At 51.3% G+C, this 23,910-nt stretch overlaps 1 protein-coding gene across 1 annotated transcript; it reads right to left on the bottom strand.

Annotated features, from left to right (window-relative positions):
• Window positions 1–23,318, bottom strand: LOC104331903 (alpha-fetoprotein-like). The gene is made up of 17 exons (XM_075422054.1): window positions 22,512–23,318; window positions 21,540–21,818; window positions 21,139–21,427; window positions 16,786–16,903; window positions 15,201–15,261; window positions 14,855–14,990; window positions 13,507–13,709; window positions 12,836–12,983; window positions 10,718–10,815; window positions 10,035–10,164; window positions 9,075–9,289; window positions 7,979–8,111; window positions 7,259–7,356; window positions 5,965–6,103; window positions 4,805–5,028; window positions 3,290–3,422; window positions 1–2,298 (listed from the first exon to the last, which is right to left on the bottom strand). Exons 3-17 carry the CDS (start codon window positions 21,310–21,312, stop codon window positions 2,254–2,256), a joined length of 2,055 nt encoding a protein of 684 aa, XP_075278169.1. The 5' UTR covers window positions 21,313–21,427; window positions 21,540–21,818; window positions 22,512–23,318; the 3' UTR covers window positions 1–2,253.
• Between the last annotated feature and the right edge of the window lie 592 nt (window positions 23,319–23,910).

Below are 23,910 nucleotides of genomic sequence, written 5' to 3'. Positions count from 1 at the left end.
TGATTCAGAGCCGAAGTCATTAACCATAAAGACAGAAATCAGAGTATATATCTTGCCTGAATTTGTACTACCAAGATACCCCATGAGAAAAATCTGGTCATCACTGGATTTTAAAAAAAAGCCGAAAACCCAAACCATCCCCCAAATTCCAGAAGACTGATTTTCATCAGAACATAAAATCTTAAGCAAACGCAGTGATTGCCATCTAACAGTGGTTTTGGTGCTGAAAACATCACTGATCCTTGGGTAAAGCCTCTTAAACCTCTGTGTGTCTCTCGCAGCTCCCCCCCTCTCCCAGGCAGCCGATCCCGGTGCTTTGCTCCCCTTGCCGGGCACCGACTGGCTGCTTTTTGTCCTGGGGGCAGTCTGTTCTGGTATATGAAGACTTCCAGGTTCCTGTAGCCTTGCTTATTAAAGCAGGTAACCCCAAAATATTTTAGCTTTCCTTTTCGTGTGTTCTGGATCACTGACTGTCACCATTGTTCTCTTTTCAGGGAAATGCTTCCCAGACGTGAGGTACCCAGGATTTGTCCCAACGCTCCAGCAAACTCCTCGCCAGAGGTGAGGAAAACAGAACCGTGATCCGCGTGTGTCGCAGCCTGTTTTTCTGTCCTGTCTGTCGTTCTGCGTGTACCCTGCTACGCAGGAATGACTTTGGGCTTTAATTGGCAGCAAACCACTGGCAGCTCTTAGCTTGTGATTTGTTACAACTGCGTTGTGACCCGCACAACTCCCTAAAGAGTCGCGTTGCGTACCCGTGTCGTGTGTTACCTGCGTCCTCACAGAGCAGAGCTGGCTGCTTCTCGCCTATTTCTCTGATTTGCCGTGATGATTTTGATGTTTAAAATGTTGCTAAGGGATTTGCAGCTGTGTGTCTCCATCTTGCTGCCAGCCACAAAACTAATGAGTGTTTTTTCTTCTTGTTATTTATATCCTCAGTGAAAACGTTGCCTAGCAGTATAGACATGATCGATTCTGATGGGACTCAGTCTGGTCGAGCTCTTCAGTCTGACTCCAAAACCTTCTCTCTGATGGTAATAAACGGGGTTTGCGTTTCATGAGACGTTTGTTTGGCAATGTTCCTTTACCTTACCGATGTTTTGAAAGGCTCCTGGGATGACCACGGCCAGGTACATCCACCGGAAGAACCTGGTACCTGGGTGTCTCTTCCTCCGAGCCAAAGGTTTCCAGGAAAAAAATTTCTTTCTTATAGTACTGTTTTTGACATGTGATTTTTAACATGCCTTCTAATTTCTTTTGATGTAAAAGAAAGTGAAAACCCAAAAGCTGTTTTTGTGTCAAACCACCTGGGGTGTAGATTTGGCGGCCTCCCAGTGCTTTCTCTAAACCTCTGTCTGCTGAGCGGGTGCTTCAGCAGTTCAGGTTCTGTCCTGTCTATGCCATTTTGCTCATTTTTCTCCTTTCTCACCCTCTTTGGGATGGCCAGGATAATCTTCTGCTGTGCTTAAAGGCAACTTTGCAACTCCCCTAGAGCAGCCTGTATTAGTGTGGGGTGTATTCCAAGGACAGTGCTATAAAAATGCAAAAATAATGATTTGGTTATTGAGAAATAGTTTAGAAGCGATTACAAGCAGATCTTAACTCATTTGCATTTATGCTTCATAAGCTTAAGATTCAAAGCACCTTTCTTTTATTTTGGTGTCTGTGACTATTTGTTAGAAGTACAATCATATTCCATAACATAAGATTCTATACCCTGATTTTCCATCCATTTAACTCACTCTTTCGGTGGGTTTCTTTAAGGTGATGCACCCTCTCTCTGGACTTAAACAGGCTTGAAGTTACTTGGTTTGGTTTAAATTTTACATATCCTTGATCGCCTTGAATCAAAGGGATAGGAGCCAGAGATGAAGTTGCATATGGGTTTCTCCCCCATCTGAATAAAATGAGTTAACACATTTAATTTTCAGGTGAGCTGAGCTCTGCGAGCAGACCAGGTTTACAGCTCCACAGCTCGGCAGATTCTGTGTGGAAAGTCGATGTTTTATTCCGAGGCACCTCTTCTACCGTGTTCGCAGCGGCAGATCGGGGCGTGATGGAACTACAGCTGGTGTAAACCGTCAGGACTTCGTGAGGCCGGCGAGGAGAGAGCCACAGCACAGTTTCTCCACCATGACAAATCACAGGTTCCTGTTTATACTTCATGAACACGTAGAAAAAAGACGGTCACTGTTAGGTTTGCGTGACTTCCTGTCGTTCAGCAGGGATCTTCCGATATGCTAGGCGAGCTCTTTATGCTGATAACATTTTTTCACTTCTTTTTATAAGTTCTGGACCCTGGAGGGAAAAAAGCGAAATTTCTATGAGCTATGGGGTCAGGAAGATGACGAACTTGTGAACAAGTTCAAGGAGTACGGCAGCAGTAGGTAGAAATTTATAATTGTTGCAGTTTGTGTACAAACACTGCATATGCAGAGCACATATAGAAATATCACCATGTTTTATATACATTCTGCTGTTAATGTTCAGCTCAGATTGCCTTAGAGGATTTGGTGTTTGTTGGAAAAATGCTGATGTGCAGTTCTCTTAGGAGGAGGTAGCAGATGCTTCTTTGCAGATACGCTGTTTGGGTGTATTCAGAGGTGGAAATTTGTTGTTAATAAGAGAGAATTTTCTGTATTTTATCATTTAAAGCAAAGCAAGGCAAAGACTTGGGAAAAGAGAGCAAGGCCCCAGGGTCATGGATGGTTTGCTAAAGTTCAGATTAGGGATATGTTGGAGAGAGAGAGGTGAGAAGTAGGCACAAGCAGATTTACTGGAGGGTAAAGAGAAGCCAAAGTAGCTCTGTGGTGTGAAGCTCAGGGAGCTCAAGTAACGGAGGAAAGACAAGAGGAAAGCAGAGGTAGGGAGAACAAACAGGGAAAATGCTTTGACCTAGAATCTGGCCGTATCCTTCCTCTCCCTCTTGCAGAGGAACTTTTCAGGAGAAATTCAGTTAGGAACTGCTAGCCAGGGAAAGGCCGTCGCCCGCGTCCTTCAGCAGGGCGAGTCCCGGGGACTCCCCGGGAGCAGCGCCCGCAGCCGAGCTCGGTCTCTGCACACCGCTGCGGGCGAGCAGGAGGCTGCTTGGGTCAGGTCTCCGGTTAGCAGTCAGCTGGGGGACATAGCTGCTTGTGCAGGTGATAAAGTTTATCTTTGGAAATGTAATGGCAGGAATTCTGACTGGTCAGGCTACGGTTTTGGTGCTTAACAGGGAAGTTTACACCCTGGTGTGTTCTCCGTGTTTCTGTTTTGCTGAGGAACATAGGGGTGAGAACAGAAACGGTACCTCCGTCCCAAAACACGCCTCGGGGCTTCCTGCTGCGCAGCACTGTTCCCTCATGGCAGCGAAGGCCGCCGTGACGGAGGTCAGCTGCTCCTGGGTGATCTGGGGCTTGTACTTGATGAGGTTGATGAGCATCCTGCAAGCCAAGCAGAGCAAGGTGGTGAAGCTGGGAGGCAAGTGCGTGGTGCACCAAGCATTGCTCAAACGCTACTGGAGAGCTACTGGAGAGAGTCCAGCGGAGGGCTACGAGGATGGTGAGGGGACTGGAGCATCTCTCCTACGAGGAGAGGCTGAGGGAGCTGGGCTTGTTCAGCCTGGAGAAGAGAAGGCTGAGAGGGGGCCTTATAAATGCTTATAAATATCTGCAGGGTGGGTGTCAGGAGGACGGGGCCAGACTCTTTTCAGTGGTGCCCAGCGACAGGACAAGGGGCAACAGGCACAAACTGAAGCAGAGGAAGCTCCAGCTGAACATGAGGAAGAACTTCTTCCCTCTGAGGGTGATGGAGCCCTGGCCCAGGCTGCCCAGGGAGGCTGTGGAGTCTCCTTCTCTGGAGATATTCCAGCCCCGCCTGGACAAGGTCCTGTGCAGCCTGCTCTGGGTGACCCTGCTTGGGCAGGGGGTTGGGCTGGGTGACCCACAGAGGTCCCTGCCAACCCCTACCATACCCTTCTGTGATTCTGTTGGCCCCGCAAAGTCCCTGCTCCGCTACCGCCCGCTTCCTTTCTGCAGTTTTTGAGTTTTATTCACCACCCAGGTACGCGTATGCGGCAGGGAGCAACGGTGCGCCCCGTTCTCCTGGGGAGTAAAATATCAACGCTTGCTGCGGGGTTTGCTCCACCATGGATATCCACGGATACACCCTGCGGACAGTCTCTGTGCCGTGCCCCCCTCCAGCGGGGCCGGGACAGTGTGGGTGCACCCCGGCGCAAGGTGAGGGCACCGAGGTTTGCTCCTTGCGGTGACAGTGGCAGAGCGGGGGCCAGCGGGCAAGTCTTCTCTGGCGAAGGCCACCGAACACCAGAGCATTTCAGAGAGGAGCAGGGCGTGGGGTAAGGAGAAACACAAGGGCTTTCCCATTCTGGGAAATGAGCCCTAATTAAGCCATAAAGCTCAGGCAGGGCTCCAGGCAGTAGCTTCCTTGTGCGTCTGGTATCGTTTTGTGCAGCGCCTTGTGCAGTTCCCGTAGAGGATGGTGGGAGGGTGTTTATCAGGACTGACCTTGGACACCTATTGCTTCCGTGCTGGCGGTGTCTGCACCAGCGCAGCCACCCACCCGGGAGTGACTCCCCTCTAACCTAGGGCAGGTAAACGTTGGTTGAACCAGACAGCAAAAGAAACGGGGACGAGCGTGGGAGGAACGGAGAGGAGCGTGGAGGGGAGTTGAGGGGCGTGTGGCTGCCTTTCCGTGGTGTATTGCAGAACAAGAAGGCCAGAGAGCGTGGAGAAGGGAAGGGTGAGCATTGCCAGGATAAGAAGAAGAAACACGGGGGTAAGCGAGTAAAACAGGCATGGCTTACTCCTGCTTCTTGTGCTGTAGCTTCTCCTCTTCGGTTGTACACAGGTCTTCGTGGAAAGTGAACAGACCAGGAGTCAGTGATAAGGGCACGTAACTCTCGTCGACGTCCAGTTTCCCCATGCATGGTCTCCTGAGGGCGTAGGAGCTACTGCAGCAGTGGCAGACTCCGGGGTTTATCGGATCGGTCAGGTGCCTTCTACATATTTCTCCAAGCACGAGATCCAACTTTACCAAGAGAGGTGAAAAAAACCCAATTGTACCTTATTTTTTCACTTGCAGAAATCCCTGAAATACATGCTGCTCTTCGTAAAGTTATAAAAAAAACCCTGAGAATTTACAGAATCACATAATCACAGAACGGTAGGGGTTGGAAGGGACCTCTGTGGGTCAATCTAATTTAGATTAAACCTTGTTTGTAAGATGGAGAACAGTTTATATTTCTACTGAATGCTGACTTTAGTCAGTGCAAAACTGGCTCAGATGTTCAGAATCCATGTGAGAGCACAGGTCTAGGGACTGCCCTTTGCACACAGAAGTGCTGTGATTTCTCCGTAAAGCCACATCTGGCTTGCTTCCATCAGCAGGGTTCCTCAGGGTGTGCCCGGCTGCGCTCGTGCAGGTGCTGCTGGAGGACAGGCAGGAGCTCTGTGAGGACTTTGGTTCATGTGCCTGGAGAGCTCTTAGGGAAGAGCTGTACAAAACCAGCCCTTTTCATAAAGCCCTACGGCCTCAGGCGTCTAGAAAGGCTGAAGGCAGACGAGCGATCGTCAGCTTCCGAGGGAGCAGGGTCAGATGGCTGGCACGGCGTCGCTGCTGGCTGCCCAGCGCTAGCTTGGCCCTTTCCTGATCCTCCCACAGCTTAACAAGGTCCTGTGCAGCCTGCTCTGGGTGACCTTGCTTCGGCAGGGGGTTGGACTGGGTGACCCACAGAGGTCCCTGCCAACCCCGACCATGCTGGGATTCTGTGATTAACCCAAGCATTAACCTCAGCCGTGCTGGGTGATGCTGGCTGCTGGAGTTACATCTTCTGGCCAGCCCAGTATCTCAGTGAACATTTTTCTCATTTACCTGCACTACAAGCTCTTGGACCCTGCTGGCAGCAGAATTTGTGGCAGAGTTTCAAGAAAAAGTAGGGCCAAGGTACGGAAGGAGACCACTCACGTTTTCCTCGGCACAGGGCAGCAGCTTGTCCTGGCTCAGCTGGCAGCACTTGGAGCCGATCGTGGTCATTTGCTTGGTGAATTTTATCAGCTCTGCAGATGTCAGCTGAGGCATCTTCTTAGTGAAGCTCATGAGAAGCCTGAAACGAGAATTTCTTTGATATTGGTGTTTTTGTTCCACCAGGCAGCAGCGAGCAAGCCGCAAAGCCCACAGAGCGAGGGCAGGACTGCAGCGGGTGTTACCGACTCACGCAGGCGAGTGTGAGCGTGCTCTGTTTGTTTGAGCTCTCTCGTTTTTCTGACCACTCTCTTACCAGGCTAAAAAAGTAAAATAAACTACAGCAATCCCCGTTGTGTGTTGGTGGCCCTCGTACCGGATGGTACGTGTGCTTTCTCCCGTGTTACTCATTTCCCTGGGAGCGCAGGGAGCTTGTCTAAGGGCAAAACTGAACTCGAGTGACTGCTTGGCAGATTGGGTGAGGGCAGAAAATGAGCTCAAAAGAGTAGTTCACTCGTTTTTTCTTTTAGAAAAACTGTGCTTATGAACCCTCATGGCCAGGAAAACTTTAACAGCGGATACAACAGGCAGAAGCATCCCACCAGATTTGGTGGAAACCTCTAGTTCTGAAGGTCTTCTAAAGACCAGACATGCTCGGAGTGCAGCAAGGCAGCTGTATCTCCCCGGAGAAGGCTAGCTGAAGCCCTGCTGTGAGTACACGAGGTCTTGGAGGTCTCCCTGACACTGCTGACGTGCTGTGAGCTAGGCACGCGCTCACGAACGCTGCGAGCCAGGGCCGGAGTTCCTCCAGGAGGCTTGTGCCTGCATGTTGGGTTGAGAGCAGTGCGCGGCTCAGCTGGTCCGGTTTCGCTCTGTCTGCTGTGGTGAGACTTTGGTTACGATTGTCAGTGTTCACCTCTGCTGCAGGGGCTGCACGGAGCGACGCCTTTTGCAAAAGGCACAGCACCTGTCTTTTGGGCAGATTTACGACCCTTAAGTTACAGCTCGCAGCTCAAAATGCAGCTACAAAGCAAGAACGTCACGGGAAGCGTGAACGGGAGATGGATCGCGTTGTCACTTCGCTGCTTGGTGAGCTGGGCTAAGGAGAGAGCTTGTGAGAGGCCAGAACATTGTCTTGGGAAAGATAAAAAAGAAAAACCTGGAAGGCATTAATTTATCGGTCCAAATATTCACGCGGTGCCTTTCAGCCTAGCTGTTTTGGCACGCGTGGCTCTGCTCCAGCCCGAGTCGTGCCCAGCTGGGGCAGGAGTAAGGTAAGCATATAAAAAAGTAATACTCGTTTTGGAAATAGTAATCTCCTTTCTCCTTGTAAATGTCACAGCTTGTCTTCATGACGCTTTCCGTTTCATAAATGTGTTTCTTCAGTTCTTCCTCCTGAAAAAATAAATTAATGTGAGGAGTCGTCGTACCGGGGAGGACCGCAGAATGCCCTGTTGCCTCATGTAAGGGCTGGCCAGCTATGGCTGCCTCTCACCTAATATGTGCCCCCCACTTTTAATACCATGAGAAAGTCCTCATCTGTCTGAAACCTCTACAAACTGCCCGATTGCGATAAATTCCCACCTTCAATCACCTTGAAATTTTGACTTTTGTGTCACTGATGGAAGGCTGGGTCAGAGACACGGGGTGGCTCCTAACCTCAGATGTTTACAACGCCGCTGTCTGTGTCTGAGACGATAACCGTGGGCACCTCGTAGGTTTGCACGAGGGCAGTCGGCACTGCTGGGGAGCCCGAAAGAGAGCAGGGCTCGCAGAAGTGCCCGCTCCATCCCTTTCCCCGGCACCCCTGTCTCTCCACCTCAAACTGCTTGGCAGTTGCGGGTTGCAAAGGCTCTGTCGGTGCCTTTTCCGCAGGGGAATCAGCCAGGCCTCGCCCTGTGGGCTGGGTTTGTTGGGGGGCTGTGGGTACCCGCTCTGGACCAGGAGCAGGGATATTCCCTGTGCGGCCAGACGCTCGGAGCCGTCGGTGCGCTGCGTGCAGCCTGGCGGCACCCACCCCTCTGCTGCGGCAGTCGTCCGCAGCGCCGGCCTGGCAGCACTCGCTCAGTAGGTCCTCGTAGCCTTTCGCAATCCTTAAAAGCATCTGAGGAGAAAATTCAGGGTGTCTCCTGGAGTATTCGTACAGAAACCTGCAATATGGGGAGCGTCAGTGATTAGAGATGAGCCAAAGCAGCAGGGCTCAGTGTCAGCTTGGGTCAGGGGTAGCGCAGAGCTTGGTGGGGCTTGGCGTTTTGCTCTGTTTTCCATCCTATCAAAATGATAATGGAATAATTTCCAGCATCAGACCCCTTTCTCATCAGAAAGGGCTGGCCCTGCTGAAGCAGTCCCCCCTGCGCAGCCGCCGCGCCCGAGCGATCGGCTGCACTTTTCATAAAAGGCAGCCATGTGGGCTACTGGAGATGGATTCTCTGCCTCTGGGACTCGACGCCGTTCCTGCTGCAGCCCGTGGTGTCCTTGCCCGAGTTTACTACAGGCACGGCCAGGGCTTCACTGCGCAAAGGAGCAAGGCTAGAACAGAAAGGCACCAATCCTGCCGGAGCCAAGACACGAGCCTGACTTCAAGAAGTGTTTTTGAATTCCCACTTCAGAACGCATCGAGGTTGTATTTTGGGCCTGAGATCAGAACTGGCAGCACCTATAATTCACGTGTGCTTCTTCAGTTTTGTCTCTGAAGTAACAGTCGTGCCCTGTTCTGCATTTGTTCCCATTCCACACCTGCTGGGGCTGAGCGGTGCTCTACTACGGTCAGCTTGCGCAGTGTCCCATGCCTACGTGCCGACAGAGCGGCCAGGTCTGAGGTGACGAGCTGGGCTTGAACGTCCAGCGTGTCATCTCTTGGCCCAAGTACTGAAGCAGCGAGATGAATCACAGAATCACAGAATCACAGAATAGTAGGGGTTGGAAGGGACCTCTGTGGGTCATCTAGTCCAACCCCCAGCCCAAGCAGGGTCACCCAGAGCAGGCTGCACAGGATCTTGTCCAGGCGGGTCTTGAATATCTCCAGAGAAGGAGACTCCACAACCTCCCTGGGCAGCCTCTTCCAGGGATCCGTCACCCTCAGAGGGTGAAGAGCAGAGGCAGACCCACGTTACCTGGCCAAGTGAGTGTCTTTTTCCTGGGCGAAACGTTCGCATACTCCTTCGTCTTCTATGAACTCCCTGACGTGGGGGGACAAGTCGGCAGGTTTGTCATCGTTTTCTGCGTTAACTATGCATTCACTCCTTTGCAGCAGAGGCTTTTCACAGCACTTCCCAATTTTACTTGATAGGATGTCTTGGTTGGTGCAGACGTAGTGTAGAATCTCTTCCTGTAAAGCAAAAAAGGGAATGAAGGAAATGTTATTGGATTTTGGTCTTCTTTTTTTTTGTCTTATTTTCGATCGGTGTTTTTGTCTCCATTTTACAGACGGAGCAAGTGGCTCCCAAAGAGAGGAGGTGGCTGGCCGAAGCTGTGCGACAGCCATCTGGCAGAGCGAGGAAGGCGACCGAGGTCCCGTTGATCTCCTTGCTGCAGCCCCGTGCCTGCCGTTCGGCGGGTGCCCCTGGGTAGCCCCTGCACCAGGGCTCAGCTGCCTTGCCAGACGCCACGGGCAAGCGGTGAGAGAAGGGGATTCGGCAGGTCGGACGGCGGCACAGGACGGAGGGCGGGCAGGACCGCGTGCTGCCGGGAGCCGCACGGAAAATACACGGCACAGCCAGGAGCCGCAGCCGAAACCACCGCGTTGGGCGGCTTCAGTCACACGGTGATGCTTCTGCCCTGGTTGGTGGCTGCACACCAGGAGAAGCCAGACGGGAAGATCAGGCAGGCTTTTAGACTGGAGAGTTAAACCCCAGTTTTGGAGAGCGATCAGTACAGAATCACAGACTGGTTGGGGTTGGAAGGGCCCTCTGTGGGTCACCCAGCCCAACCCTCTGCCCAAGGAGGGTCACCCACAGCAGGCTGCATAGGAGCTCGTCCAGACGGGACAGGACAGGAGGAAAAAAAAGGATCTGAAAGCAACAAAAAAAGTGCATTCAGTTTCTGCAGACACAGAAATAGTAAATGAGCTTTACCCTGTCGTGCATGCAGCCCAGCATATCTCCACGGCAGCAGTCCTGGTGCATGTTAGCAACATCCGTCACCAGTTTGTTTACGGTGACAAAATCAGCTTTAGGGAATTTTTGGCTTATCTGAGCGAGTTTCCTACAACGAAGAAAAACAGTTATCGTTTATATTCACAGCGTGAGGCTGTGATAGCTATCATCGCTTTTCTGTGGAGGGGGTGTCCAGGCTGCTCCGGGATGGTCTCTCCCTGCTCCCACTGACGTTAACAAGTGGGCGTCCCCTGAAGCCCACAGCTGAGATTCGCAGAGGTACCTGAGGGTGTGGGGTGGCGGGAGGAGATGTGGTAGGTGAGCACCACACTGCAGGAGCAGCCTTGTGTCAGCAAGGGTGGTGAGAGACGAGTTGTGTTTTGCTCTCAACCACTCTTCCGTCACAGGGAGATGCGTTCTGTTTCAGACTTTGGGTGTAGATTTTGAAAGCTAACGGCAGTTTGTCAGGAAACGGTGACGGCCGTCGTGCATAAATCTGTATAAATCTGTATTCCTGGTTAGGTGCTGCTGGTGAGCTGCACACAGAAAGGGCACGGCTGGTATCCGGGGTCACGGCTGCCTGCAGGCGTGCAGCCACCCGCAGCTACCGTGCCACAGCCACGCTTCGCTCCAAAATAATGATAAACGTGGGCGAGACTCACAGGGCCTTTAGGGTCCTGTCTCCAAACTTCTGCAAGATTCCACAGGTGTGCTCCTGCCTCAGGCTGTCGTCTTTGATTGGTTTCACCACCTTTGGGGCCTGGTGGGAAGAAGATGCAGACCATGGAAGTGGAAGAAAAGACAACGCTTTACGCTGAAACTACTGCAGTGATGGGCCAACCATGTCCTGGGCTGCATCAGAAGCGTGGGCAGCAGGTCGAGGGAGGTGCTTCTGCCCCTCTACTCTGCTCTGGTGAGACCTCACCTGGAGTACTGTGTTCAGCTCTGGAGCCCTCAGCACAAGAAGGACATGGAACTGCTGGAGCGGGTCCAAAGGAGGGCTACAAAAATGACCTGAGGGCTGGAGCACCTCTCCTAGGAGGACAGGCTGAGAGAGTTGGGCTTGTTCAGCCTGGAGAAGAGAAGGCTGCACGGAGACCTGACTGCAGCCTTTCAGTACTTAAAGGGAGCCCATAGGAAAGATGGGGACAATCTGTTTAGTAGAGACAACAGTGACAGGACGAGGGGTAACGGTTTTAAACTAAAACAGGGTAGGTTTAGGCTGGATATAAGGAAGAAATTCTTTACAATGAGGGTGGTGGAACACTGGAACGGGTTGCCCAGAGAGGTGGTGGAGGCCCCATCCCTGGAAACATTCCAGACCAGGTTGGACAGGGCTCTGAGCAACCTGATCTCGTTAGCGGTGTCCCTGCTCGCTGCGGGGGGGTTGGACTAGATGAGCTCTAGGGGTCCCTTCCGACCCAAAACTTTCTATGATTCTATGGGTTTTTTTAAACAGGGATTTTTAATAATAGTGAAAGAAAATTGCTGTCCGAGCTGCCGCGTGAACTAGCTGTGGTGCTTGCTCTTTAGTCAGCAGCACTGAAGCGTTCTGTGAGCAGAAACCAGAACACCTTTAGAGGATGGTTCAGCGTTCCCAGCACAGGGGAAGGAACTGTCACCGGGAGCTACACGGCCGGCTCTGCGTCAGCTCAGGGTGAGCCACGCCGTCACTCGCAGCCCGGCCCAGCTGCACAAGGCACGGTCTCAGCCTGACCTCCCACCGCCGCGGGCACCTCACAGAATCACAGAATCACAGAATAGTAGGGGTTGGAAGGGACCTCTGTGGGTCATCTAGTCCAACCCCCCTGCCGAAGCAGGGTCACCTACAGCAGGCTGCACAGGACCTTGTCCAGGCAGGTCTTGAATATCTCCAGAGAAGGAGACTCCACAACCTCCCTGGGCAGCCTGTTCCAGGGCTCCGTCACCCTCAGAGGGAAGAAGTTCCTCCTCATGTTCAGACGGAACTTCCTGTGCCTCAGTTTGTGCCCATTGCCCCTTGTCCTGTCACTGGGCACCACTGAAAAGAGCTTGGCCCCATCGTCCTGACACCCACCCTTCAGATATTTGTAGGCATTTATAAGGTCCCCTCGCAGCCTTCTCTTCTTCAGGCTGAACAAGCCCAGTTCCCTCAACCTCTCCTCGTAGTGGAGATGCTCCAGTCCCCTCACCATCCTTGTAGCCCTCCGCTGGACTCTCTCCAGTAGCTCTTCATCTTTCTTGAACTGGGGAGCCCAGAACTGGACACAGTACTCTAGATGAGGCCTCACCAGGGCAGTGTAGAGGGGAAGGAGAACCTCCCTTGTCCTGCTGGCCACCTCGCGCTGAATGCCCGGCGCGGGGTACGCGGGGGGCTCGTCTCTGCAGCGCGGGTGCCCGGCCGAGCAGCAGAGGTGTCCTGGGGCTTCCAGCAGGAAAAGAAATCGGATTTCTGCACGATGTGTAGCGCCGCGTCGTCGCTCGGCACCCTTACGGCAGCCCGGTGCACGCAGCGGAGCTGGGGTGGGCAGAGATGCTACCGCAGGGCGCGGGGACCACCCTGGGGTCTCTGTAAAGCTACAGCTGCCGACACCCCACAGCTGGGCACTGCTGTTTAGAAGCTCAAGCTCTCATTCAAGAGAGTGTTTAAGTCTGATTTCAGCTTGTCCTTGACAAGGCGAATTCTACGATCGGGCTCAGATGCCGACAAGGAAACGGCTGATACCTCGGCCTCAGCGTTTGTTTAGCTGCAGGGAAGCCCCGGCTGCCCATCACTGAACGAAAACCCTTCGGTGGCATACCTGTCGCCGAAAGCATTCCTCCAGCTGGGCAGCGGGGTCTGCAGCGCTTCCGCAGCAGGTCTGCATCATCTCCGCGTAACGGGCGGCGACAGAAAGGATCGCTGGGGCGTAGAGGAAAGGATGCCTTCTGGAAACCTCGTAGATAAAACTAAAGCCGAGGGAGAAACACCTTTAGTTTCGGAGTAAGCCCCTCCGTGCGAGGGCAGCAGTGTTACTGCAGCATCTGCCGTGTGTTAAAATGACAGCTGCTAACAGAGATTGTTCTCCTGTCGTCACGACAAGCTGCACAGTGCGGTGTTTATCTTGGAAAAATTCTGACGGGGCTGACGTTTTCCTGCCAGCTCTGGCTTAGAGGCAGCAGAACATCTGCTTGGCTGCTGAGGAGTAAAGGGAGGCCCCTGGGTACAGATGAGGCTTTTACACAGACTGCAGTAACCCAGGCCTGGCTGTTTGTCATTCAGACCTGTATCCAGCGCAGGAGGTGGCGGAGCAGCCTCCACGTAGGGACAATTACAGCTAGATGAATTATGCAAATAATTCACATTAGGAAGAGAAACGAGTACGAGATTACAGAGAATCTGAGACTGAACGTCTTGGTCGATGCTGCATTTGCTGTCTCCAGGCACAAAACTGTCATATCCGGGCAACGAACCTCTGAGTGATTTACTTACTGTCCTGTTAATCGGTGTGGATGCTGTGAGTGGTTTTTGCAGGCAGCTTCAGGATTTGGCCTTTCGAAAGGAGAAATGAACCCTCTCGATGAGTTTTTGAGGGAGAGGAAGCAGTCGTGTCTTTCAGGGTCCTTTTTGGCACAGCAGTCAGTAAACCTGGGGAGGTTTTCCTCCTGGCATATCGTATCGAGGAAAATCCTGTCCTGTGAAAAATTAGGAAGAAGTTAATTTGTGTGAGGATTCCATTGCACTCCCCTGAGCTCTCTGAGGAGGCTGCTTGAAGCCGACAAGCCCCAGCTTGCCTGAACCCACAGTTTCTCCCTTTGTTGCCTCCTGCTTTGGCTGCAGTGACAGACCGACCTCTAAAACCTGCAAGTGGTGACTTCCTAAACTCTGATACTGCTCTTGTGCCGAGACAGGCTTCCAGGTGGGGTGGTTCTCAAACGCTCTGAACCTCAGGACATCATTCAGACCCTTTTGATAGCAGCCAAGAGGGTTGTTCGGTCGCTGCCCTGCAGCACAGCAGGGGCCGTGCTCCCTAACCCCGGTCGGGCTCGCGCGGTGAGCCGCGTCCCGTCTCGTCTTCACCGAGCGGCAGGGCTGGAGCCCACCTGGCCGTCACACCTGGGCTGGGAGCGGCTTTCATTCAGGGTTTGTTCCAGTGCCTCGCACGAGGCAGAAATGAGTCGTGACACAGACTGACGTTCATGTTTCACGACTCGATCGGCCAGCTCCAAAAGTGCGTTGGAGCAGGCACCAGCGAAAACCAGGAATGCGAGTTGATGGAGTAGAGCAAATGCCCATAAACGTCGTTATTTCCTAGAAATAGCTAATTTGGCTTCTCCGGAATTTTGCTACACCAGCCATAAAAGCACAACTTTCTGAACACCTTTTAGAAAGATACAGGTCAAGGATTGCAAAAGATGCTGTGATATCTGGGGTGGCTGTGTTCTCCTCCAGTTATGACAGACAGAATGACAGCATGGTGGGGGGTGGCAGGGACCTCTGTGGGTCACCCAGCCCAACCCCCTGCCGAAGCAGGGTCACCCAGAGCCGGCTGCACAGCACCACGTCCAGGCGGGTCTTGAATATCTCCAGAGAAGAAGACTCCACAGCCTCCCTGGACAGCCTGGGCCAGGGCTCCGTCACCCTCAGAGGGAAGAAGTTCTTCCTCGGGTTCAGATGGAAAGATGGTTATCTTGAGATGCTTTATAGATGGGAACGGGGAGAATGAGTCCGTGAGGCCAAACAGGCATACACAAGGAAGGCCAAAAACGCGTACCAGGACTCTGAAATTAGAAGTCCCATCTGGAAACGTTTGCCACCTCAGAAGCATGCAGGTGCTTACCAAAGGCTTCAGGCAATCCGGGCTGTCTCTGGCCGCAGCAGCACACCTTTTGCCGAGGTCGGTGACATCCTCGGCCATTTTAGCGGCTTTGCCAAACGTGCCTCCTTGCACGTACTGAGCAAACATGACCATGGCACTACGAGGAGAACACACAGCGTTAAACCTGTTGGTGGCTGCCTAAAAACCAGTGCTGTAACTTTTATGGGCGAGACAGTAAGAGGATTCGTGTCACCCGGGCTGAGCTGGTGCAGGGTGTTTGACTCGCGACCCGTGCTTCTTTCCCCACGACATGAGGATGCTCAGCGGCTGCGAATCTGCAAGCAGACGCTTTACCTGGACCACTTACATGGCTTTAAAATTATTCTCCTGCAGCTGAGAAAAACGTTGGCCAATGCTGTTTCTTTCCTCTGAAAAACAAGATAATTTGAATAAGAAATGTTTAGTGAATGCTTCATCAAAGACCTTTTACTTTTTTGGTACTGGAGTCTGGGAGAAAAATAATTTGGTGCCTGGGGTACTAGCACTGGGGGTAGGAAGGTGTGAGATTGAACTTCCCATTTGACTTCAGGGTGAGGATTTGGAATGATTTATTTCTGACCTACAACATAATGGGGCCAGTATAATTTCCCTGCCTAGATCAGGTGTTGTGGGGAGGAATACGCTCAAACCTCGAGGGCGTTCAGCTACTTTGATGATGCACTTCATATGATTAAATACGCGCCTTACAAAGCACCTTTCACCCTTGCCTGAGCTACTTAAAGGTGTGCTTGACCACTCTTTAGCTGCAGATGAAAGTTCTTCTGTACAGTAAAAACAGGATAAATTGAGGACTACACTGGTTGGCAAAGCTCTTCAGAAATTCACAGAGCTGTGTCACAGAATCACAGAATCACAGAATGGTCGGGGTTGGAAGGGACCTCTGTGGGTCCTTCTGTCCGTGTCGTGAACCGGCCCAGTGGAAAACAACTGGGTCCGATCTACGTGAAGATCCTGTGATAATCTTTTTACTTTGCCTCTGGGCCTTTACTAATGGGAAAACCTAAATGCAGTAATTTCCTGAGTTGCTTCTTTGCTAGAGAACATTCTGAGAGATTGATTTTAAAATAAGGGGCCTGTTCCCAAATCAATACGTTGCCGTCTCACCCTCGTGTCGGTAGGGCTGAGAGCGGTAGAAAAGGATCAAACAAATCAGAGAAATAAGGCAGCTTCTCGCTCTGAGTAATGTGATGGTGTCTGCTGAGACCATAACATGAGAAAAATAACACGAGCATTGGTTGTGTTTTACACTGATGGGCCACTGAGTGCTTTTGGAGGTTATAAAAATGAAAAAAAGTTGACTAATGATAACAATATGTAATGTGAAAGAAGCATCTGAACCGGACGCTCTTGGAGGTTTTCAGTGGTCTCATTTGAGGCCCTTAACCTCAGTGAGAAGCGTGGTCCTCGCCCGCTCCTTCAGCAGTGAATGGAGAGAGGGTGAGACCCCTCCGAAGGGTGATACAGAGCGACCGTGTAGCTTGGCTACCCCGAATGGCTGGCTGGAGGTAGCGTCGCTCCGGGGATCCCACCAGGACAGTGGAGGGAGGCCGGGACGACCGCAGGCTTCCCTTCAGCGGTTCTTGGAGTCCCTAGGATCAGCGGCGCAACCGCCGCCCTGCGCATTCAGTTACCCTTCGACAGCCTTCCTCTCGGCAGTCGCGGGCCGTCCTGCACACTGCACGGCTTCTCAAGCCGTTGAGAAGCAGCACACCTAAGGGTCATCGCAAGAGAATCTATGCAGATCCCGTTTTCTTGTAGAGCTTTGACCCCTAAGCAGATACCCACGTGGAACTGGCAGCGGCAAAGCGAGATACCAAATAACCACGCACGTGAAGCTGCAGCCGTCACTCTTACACAAAACAACAGAGTAAAAATATGAGATGCATTCTTACCTATGTCCCGATAACTTCTAGGAAGGGCTTTGACCACAGTAAGGCTCGCCAGTACAATTATTGTTCTCCAACTCATCCTGCCGGGTTTTGGCAGGGGCCTGGGGCGAGCCTGGTTCAGCTGGGAAAGGCAGACAGCATTAAGGGGAAAGAGTTACTTTTATACTCTCCCAGACGATTTCTGGTTAATCAAAACCCTTTAACTGTCACCTACAACATTAGCCCTTTTGGCATATTCCCACAATAATTAGACATGCCAGTATTTGCTCAGTGTGATGAACTGACCAGCTTGTTGCAAAGAAGGGACCTTGGAGATTCTTTTTTTTTTTTTCCTGAAATTTAGACAAATAGGCATTTTTAACTTATCACACTCCAAACAAGAAGTTTAAATACTCCTTGGGCTTTTTACTGTGCACACTAATCTCATCTACTTACAAATTTGTTCAAAGGTGGTTGCTGTGCAGAAGATGCCTTCGTAACACGTTGTTGACTGAGAAATCCCAGCTTCAGCTGTTACCTGATACTTTGGCATCCCTCCCTGCTGAACAAGCTGTCTCTTGCTCCCAAGGTGTCATGGTGAAAAGGCTGGACTAGGTCCCCCCTACAATTTTTTTTGCAACTTTAACAGTCGCCCTGAAAATGTCTCCAGATCTTGACATGAAATCAACTCCAAAGCTGTAGGGAAAAATTCCAGCTAGTACAGTTATTTTACTGACTTTTTAAAAGTGTGCTGTAAGCATCAGCATGATAAAAATGACAAATTTTTGGAGATTGAATGGCTTTGGAGAGCCACAGGTATTTGTAACAAAGAGGTAGGTGGCCAAGGGTACGTGCGTTTGGACTGGAGGAAGAGGCAAAGACAGAGCTTTTTGTCTCTTGAGACAGAAAATGGCAATACTCCCTGTTCCACGCTGCAGGGAGGCGGTGGGTGTTGCTTGTTGTCACCTGAGACGGTATCAAAAGCAAAAAGGATTCTGAGTGGGAAGATGGGAGCACGGAGATCTGAAACGTAAGGTGAAACAGCATCCGTTGAGGAGGACACACCTAGGTTCTGTCACACCGCTAGCTGAAAAGCCCCAGAGGAGTAGAGAAATCTGCTTGAAGAAAGAGTTCTGGAGGTTACGGGCCGTGTTTCACAGAATAACAGAATCACAGCATGGTCGGGGTTGGCAGGGACCTCTGTGGGTCACCCAGCCCAACCCCCTGCCCAAGCAGGGTCACCCACAGCAGGCTGCACAGCACCGCGTCCAGGCGGGTCTGGAATATCTCCAGAGAAGGAGACTCCTCAGCCTCCCTGGGCAGCCTGGGCCAGGGCTCCGTCACCCTCAGAGGGAAGAAGTTCTTCCTCGGGTTCAGCTGGAGCTTCCTCTGCTTCAGTTTGTGCCCGTTGCCCCTTGTCCTGTCGCTGGGCACCACTGGAAAGAGTCTGGCCCTGTCCTCCTGACCCCCACCCTGCAGATATTTGTAGGCATTTCTAAGGTCCCCTCGCAGCCTTCTCTTGTCCCGGCTGAACAAGCCCAGCTCCCTCAGCCTCTCCTCGCAGGAGAGATGCTCCAGTCCCCTCATCACCCTCGTAGCCCTGTGCTGGCCTCTCTCCAGTAGCTCCTCATCTTTCTCGAACTGGGAAGCCCAGAACTGGACAGAGTACTCCAGATGGGGCCTCACCAGGGCAGTGTAGAGGTTTCTATGTGCCTGATCCTCATTAAGTCCATAGGAGCAGATCAGAGAAAGCTTTCCTCACCCAGCTGTTTGCAAAGTGGGGTTGGGAGCAGGTGCGTCTCCTCTGCACTGGGCGCAGGTTCTTCCCTCCAGCCTGGACCCGGCAGAGCCGTGCTGAGGCTGCCGGAGCAGCATCCCCGCGGGGCAACCTGGGGAGCGTCCGGGGCGCTCCCGCTGCCGTGTCCCCGCGGCAGCAGCGGGAGAGGCAGGCTGACCCTCTCCTTTACGCCTTAACACAACCCTCTTCCTCTGAGCCGTACGAAGGAAGGAGGTTGGGGTGCGTTGCTCGAGGAGGAGCTACAGAAAGAGCTGAGGTGCTGGTGTCGGAGGCTCTGCATGGCAGGTTGGCCCAGAAGAGCGTGTTTCAAAGACTACATACATGTGATATGTTGTCCTAAGTATTCTGGATGCTGCACTTGGCTGCTGAATTTGAAATCCTTTAAATTTAATTTCTCCTCTGCCCTTCTCCATGCAGAGTATTTAACTGGAAAGGAAGAGCAACGAGCAACGAGATCCGACGAAGAGCTTAGGTCCTCACCAATAATTCCTGTTGTCCTTCAGAGTACAGAAACCACGTTGAGCTGTTCAGGTTTACAGCTATTGAGGACCCAGCTGTTTCCAGAGCTCCTCAGAAGCCGTCTCAGGAGGTCAAGACAGAGCTGAAGGCAGGTGATTGATTTCCCCCGGGGCGTGGGTTGGGAATTGCCCTCAGCTGGGGATGGTTGCTGGGGGATGCTCCTTCGCTCTTGAAGCGCCCAGGCAGTTGCTGTGGTGGAGCTCTTCTGCTCTGGGTGTTATGCAGCGGAGAGGTGAGTTAGTTTTTACTGGCTATTTCTTTCTGATGATATTCACCAATTTCAGAGGAAGATCTCTGTGTCTTGGGCTGCTGTGTGTTCCTGCGAGTCTTCAGCCGTTATTCTCAAATTAGGCCAGCAAAGTGCAACTGTGTGTGCCCAGAGCTCAGCTCTTTTGTTTCTCTTCTTACTGAGAGCAGAATTTGTGAATCCCTGTTTTGCTTGAGTTGGCTTCTTCAGGATTGTGTTAATGCTTCAGTTCTTTTTCTTATAATTCAACAGTGGTGTCTTCTGGTAATGTGAGTAGTACGAGTGTAGGATTCATTTACATCCTTTCTTTATGCTTGGAGAGTATTGCTCTTGTGAAATCCTGAGCATTTGCTGTAAAAAGAGAATGATGTTTATAGGAAGGTCACGCACCTGGAAGAACTCAGCTTCTTACCAAGCAGTGAGAAGGTTTGTCTTTAAAAAAATCTGAGCTGCTCTGATGTTAATTTTTGAGTTACTTTCCCTGTAAGGAACTTCAGGTGCTGGGTTATGCTGTGTAAGAGGCGTGTTGGAACTTTATAAGCTGCTGTATAAAAAAAAAATTGTGTTTTTAGATGGCAATATCATGAAAGGAAGCTAGCTAGACTTTGTCCGATTATGTATTTTTGAATATCTCTTGTTTTAGTCCTGGCTCCTGCCTGCAGAAGATACAACACAGCAGCAGTTACAAAACATGAGTTGCGTGATTCCCCCCGCTCCTCCCCAGTGTTCCTCTGTGTTGCAGACCCAAATCGTCACAGGCGTTAGGAGGTCCCCAGGCCACGGGGTTGTTGTCTCGTCCTGGGGAGACTGCTGTGGGTAGCTGACCTTGGTCCAGTGCATGGTTGGCATGGGGCCGCCCGCTCTGTGGGACACCAGCGGTTCTCCAGCCCTGAGGTCTCGGCGGGTGCGCAGAGGCCGTTGGCAGTGGCGAGAGGCAGTCTATATATAGTATGTATATCTCAGCCTGGAGAAGAGAAGGCTCCGGGGTGACCTTAGAGCAGCTGCCAGTGCCTGGAGGGGCTACAGGAAGGATGGAGAGGGGCTTTTCACAAGGGTGTGCAGTGATAGGACAAGGCGGAATGGCTCTAAACTAAAAAGAGGGGAGATTTAGATTAGATATTAGGAAGAAATCCTTCCCCAGGAGGGTGGTGAGGCCCTGGCAGAGGTTGCCCAGAGAAGCTGTGGCTGCCCCCTCCCTGGCAGTGCTCAAGGCCAGGTTGGATGGAGCTCTGAGCAACATCGACTGGTGGAAGATGTCCCTGCTCATGGCAGGGGGGCTGGAACCAGATGATCTTTAAGGTCCCTCCCAACCCAAATCATTCTATGATTCTATGCCTATATATAAAAAAATCCTAGTGCTTTTAACCCCTTCCTCTGTCAAGACTGTAAAGCTGAGGTGGCCACAGATTGCCCTCCAGAAATCTCATCCCCAGGGAGCTTCATTCTGTATTGTTAAAAACAGGGAATGTCGCTGGTGCGGAGGTTGGGCAGGGTGCTGCCTGCGCTCGGCCCGCTGAGCAACAAAGGCAGCGTGGTTGATTTTTGCAGGTTTGCGTTGTTCAGTTTTCACTGAAAGCCCTGGCCCCTTCCTCCTTGTCTTCCCATCGTTGCTCTGTGGTTGAATGCACAGAATTTTCCATAGAAAGCCAAAACCATTTCAGCTTTTCCATTTTATTCGTGTAGCTGCAGATTCCCTAAGAAAACTCACATTTACAGAACACATTTGAATCTTTCCTGAAAATATTTAGCTCAAACCCCCTGTGCCTCAAGACTGAAGGCGTGGCATGGGGCGTAGGATATAAAACTTTATTACCTGTATATTCAGCAAATCTTTTCCAGTGTGTGTAGCCTGGAGGCAATACGGGGAGGAAATCGAACTTGTTCGCTTCGTTGCTGCAAATCGTTGGACGTTATTTGGCAGTGCTGGCAAGCCTGATGGTGAGAAGTGCGGGATGTCCAGCTTCCATCTCAAAAGCTGTTTGGTCATCTCAACGACATGAGGACAGAGTCGTACCTGTGAGTTTTAGTACTCAGATTTATGCTCTGCCCTGCTCCTCCACTTCCACTTCATTCCAGGACCGTGTCAAAAGCAAAATACACTTCTGCAGAGTAAAGAAACATTCTGGTAACTCCAGGAGCTATTGCTTGCCTCGGAGGCAATCTCTTTTATAGCAAACATTTTCGATAGTGAGAAAAAGGAGACAAAACCGATACCTATTCTCGACTTGGAGGACTGGCACCTCTGTTCAGGAGCTGAAGTCCCAGTCTAGTTCAAGGGGTGGTGTTGGTGCCACTATGGCTTCATCAAGAGAACCAAGTGCCTGCTTTGTCTCTGTAGGGTGCTTTCTTTCACACTGTAATGAAATAGTTTCACTGGATACGGCCTTGTTCTGCCTTAGGTGAGGATCATTTCTAGGAGAGGCTCTTCTGCTTTCTGTATTCAGGGCGATGCCTGTCCTTCTGGAGATTCTGGGCTGAAGTAGTTATCACCCCCTAAGAGGGAGGAAAGAAGTAATCACTGATCCTGGGTGGTTCCTGGGGTGGAGGGGGATATGCAGCCCCGTATTCAGTGTGAAAGCTGTAAAGGAGTGATGTTCTGCAGAGGCTGCTGCATGCATGTTTGTTACCAACACAATACGCCTTTTATTGGAAGCAAAGCCTATGTGCCAGCTAATTATGAGAGCATAAGATGAACCTACAACATCTAGAATCGAAGAAGTAAGAAATTGCTCAAGTTAAAATCCTTTGCCCCCCACCACCCTCCACTTGACTTCCTAAGCAGAACACTCCTGCTTTTATCTATGTTCCAAATCCCACCGTGGGCTGATTGCAACAGAGCTGGACACAGCAAAGTACAAGGGGTACCATTTACACCTTGTCTTTATCTGGCACCTGTAGGCGTGATGGTCTAGCCAAGCGAAACACCATCGCTGAACATCAAAACAAGTTATCTTAAGACAACACAATCACCCTTATCTTAACACAGCAAACTTAGGCTGCAGTGACCTGCTTAAGCAGCACTTTGGAGTAAGGCAGGGAACTTGCTACATCTGCCCACAGGTAGCAAAACAGAATGCATGGGCTTTTAGAAGGCCCCAGCTGATTCCCTGCAGCTGCTTTGTGCAAGGCCCTGCTCCCAAGATGCTGCGCATTGTACAGCTCACTTGGGGTCTAGTGGAGTTTTACGTTTTGGAGCACAAATTCTCCCTTGACTCCGGGAGTCGAGTGTCTGGCATGGGCTCGTCCAGGCTTTTTCTTCAGAGAGCGCTATCCTTCTGTGGGGTCAGTTCTCCTGAGATGACTCCATCTGCAGCCTGCCCCTCAGGTGTGACTCTTGTGGTGGCCCCACAGAGCAGAGACAGCTGTTAAGTCCAAGTCCCCTTTTGAAGTCGTGCTGCCTGATATTTCATATCCTGTTCCGAAAGGGATGGGGATTTCCTTTGGATCAAGGGCACGTAGTGACTCCTTCTGCCTTGCACTTGCAAGGGGAAAGTTCTTCCACTCCACCAGGTTTCTGTAAGGGTCTGTTTGGGACACTTTCTCCAGCCAAGGACCCTGTTTCCTGGTGGAATTTTACCCCATGGTCTTCTTTTCCTAAACAGGCCAACACTGCAAAGGGTTGTTGGCTCCTATCCCATCTTCATCTTTTCCTGACTACTTTTAGGTTGTTCATGCAATAAGGTTATGGTTGACTGAACGATTTTGAAGAACAGCTGTGAAGCACTGACAAGTAGTCCTCTCAGACTAAAGCTTGTACTTGTTTTTTTGGGTTTTTTTTTTTTTTTGAAAGCAAGAAGGAAAAATGTCAGTTTTTCCAGTTTTCCCATTTTCTTGCTTTCCATGGACTAACACTCCCTGTGTGTGCTCGAGATGGAAGCACACACGGTCAGGCTGAGCTCCTGAACAGAGAAGCTGAGTGGGACGTGCCGTTGGGTGGCCGCAGTACCGGGGGGGCTGGCTGGGATAGTGCTTTGCCCGGGAAAGACCCCTTACCCTTCTGGGGCAGCAGATAGAGACCAGGCAGGTTACCTAGGGTATCTCATGGCATTAGATGCTTGCTTTGAGGCAGCTGAATCGCATCTGTATCTCCGCGTGCCTGTACAATCAGAAACGCTTAGGGTGCCGGCTGCTTCTAGAGACTTAAGGGTTTGCTCATCTGTCTTTAGAGGGAAAGGTAGGTGATACTGCTCCCCCCATAGAAGGGAGCGTTCAGGTTTGCCTACCTGGCAGAAATACATGGTAGGGGGGAAAAAAAAAAGCACTGACAGGAGTCTAAAATGGCCTCCCTGCTACAAATGAGTTGATGGAACTAGACACAATGGCTACAGTTGATTATCAAACCCATATAGGTGTTCTATAGGGAAAGGATACGGAAGAGAAAGGAGGCAATGCCTTTCCACCACTGCTGCGCTGTGTGACTTGTTCATTCTTGCTTTGCAGAACTAAACAGTAAACTGGAACAATGTAGGTATGCGAAGTGTTTCTCCGTTGCCCATTTAAGAAAAGACCACAATAGAATTGAAAAGGAACTATAAAAGGAACTTTGTGCGCCCTTACGTGAAGGGAAAAGGTGCTTAAGATCAAC

This window comes from Opisthocomus hoazin, chromosome 5, assembly GCF_030867145.1.
Source record: "Opisthocomus hoazin isolate bOpiHoa1 chromosome 5, bOpiHoa1.hap1, whole genome shotgun sequence".
In the NCBI taxonomy this organism is placed as follows: Eukaryota; Metazoa; Chordata; class Aves; order Opisthocomiformes; family Opisthocomidae; genus Opisthocomus; species Opisthocomus hoazin.
This window is presented reverse-complemented; position numbering and strand designations above follow the sequence as displayed.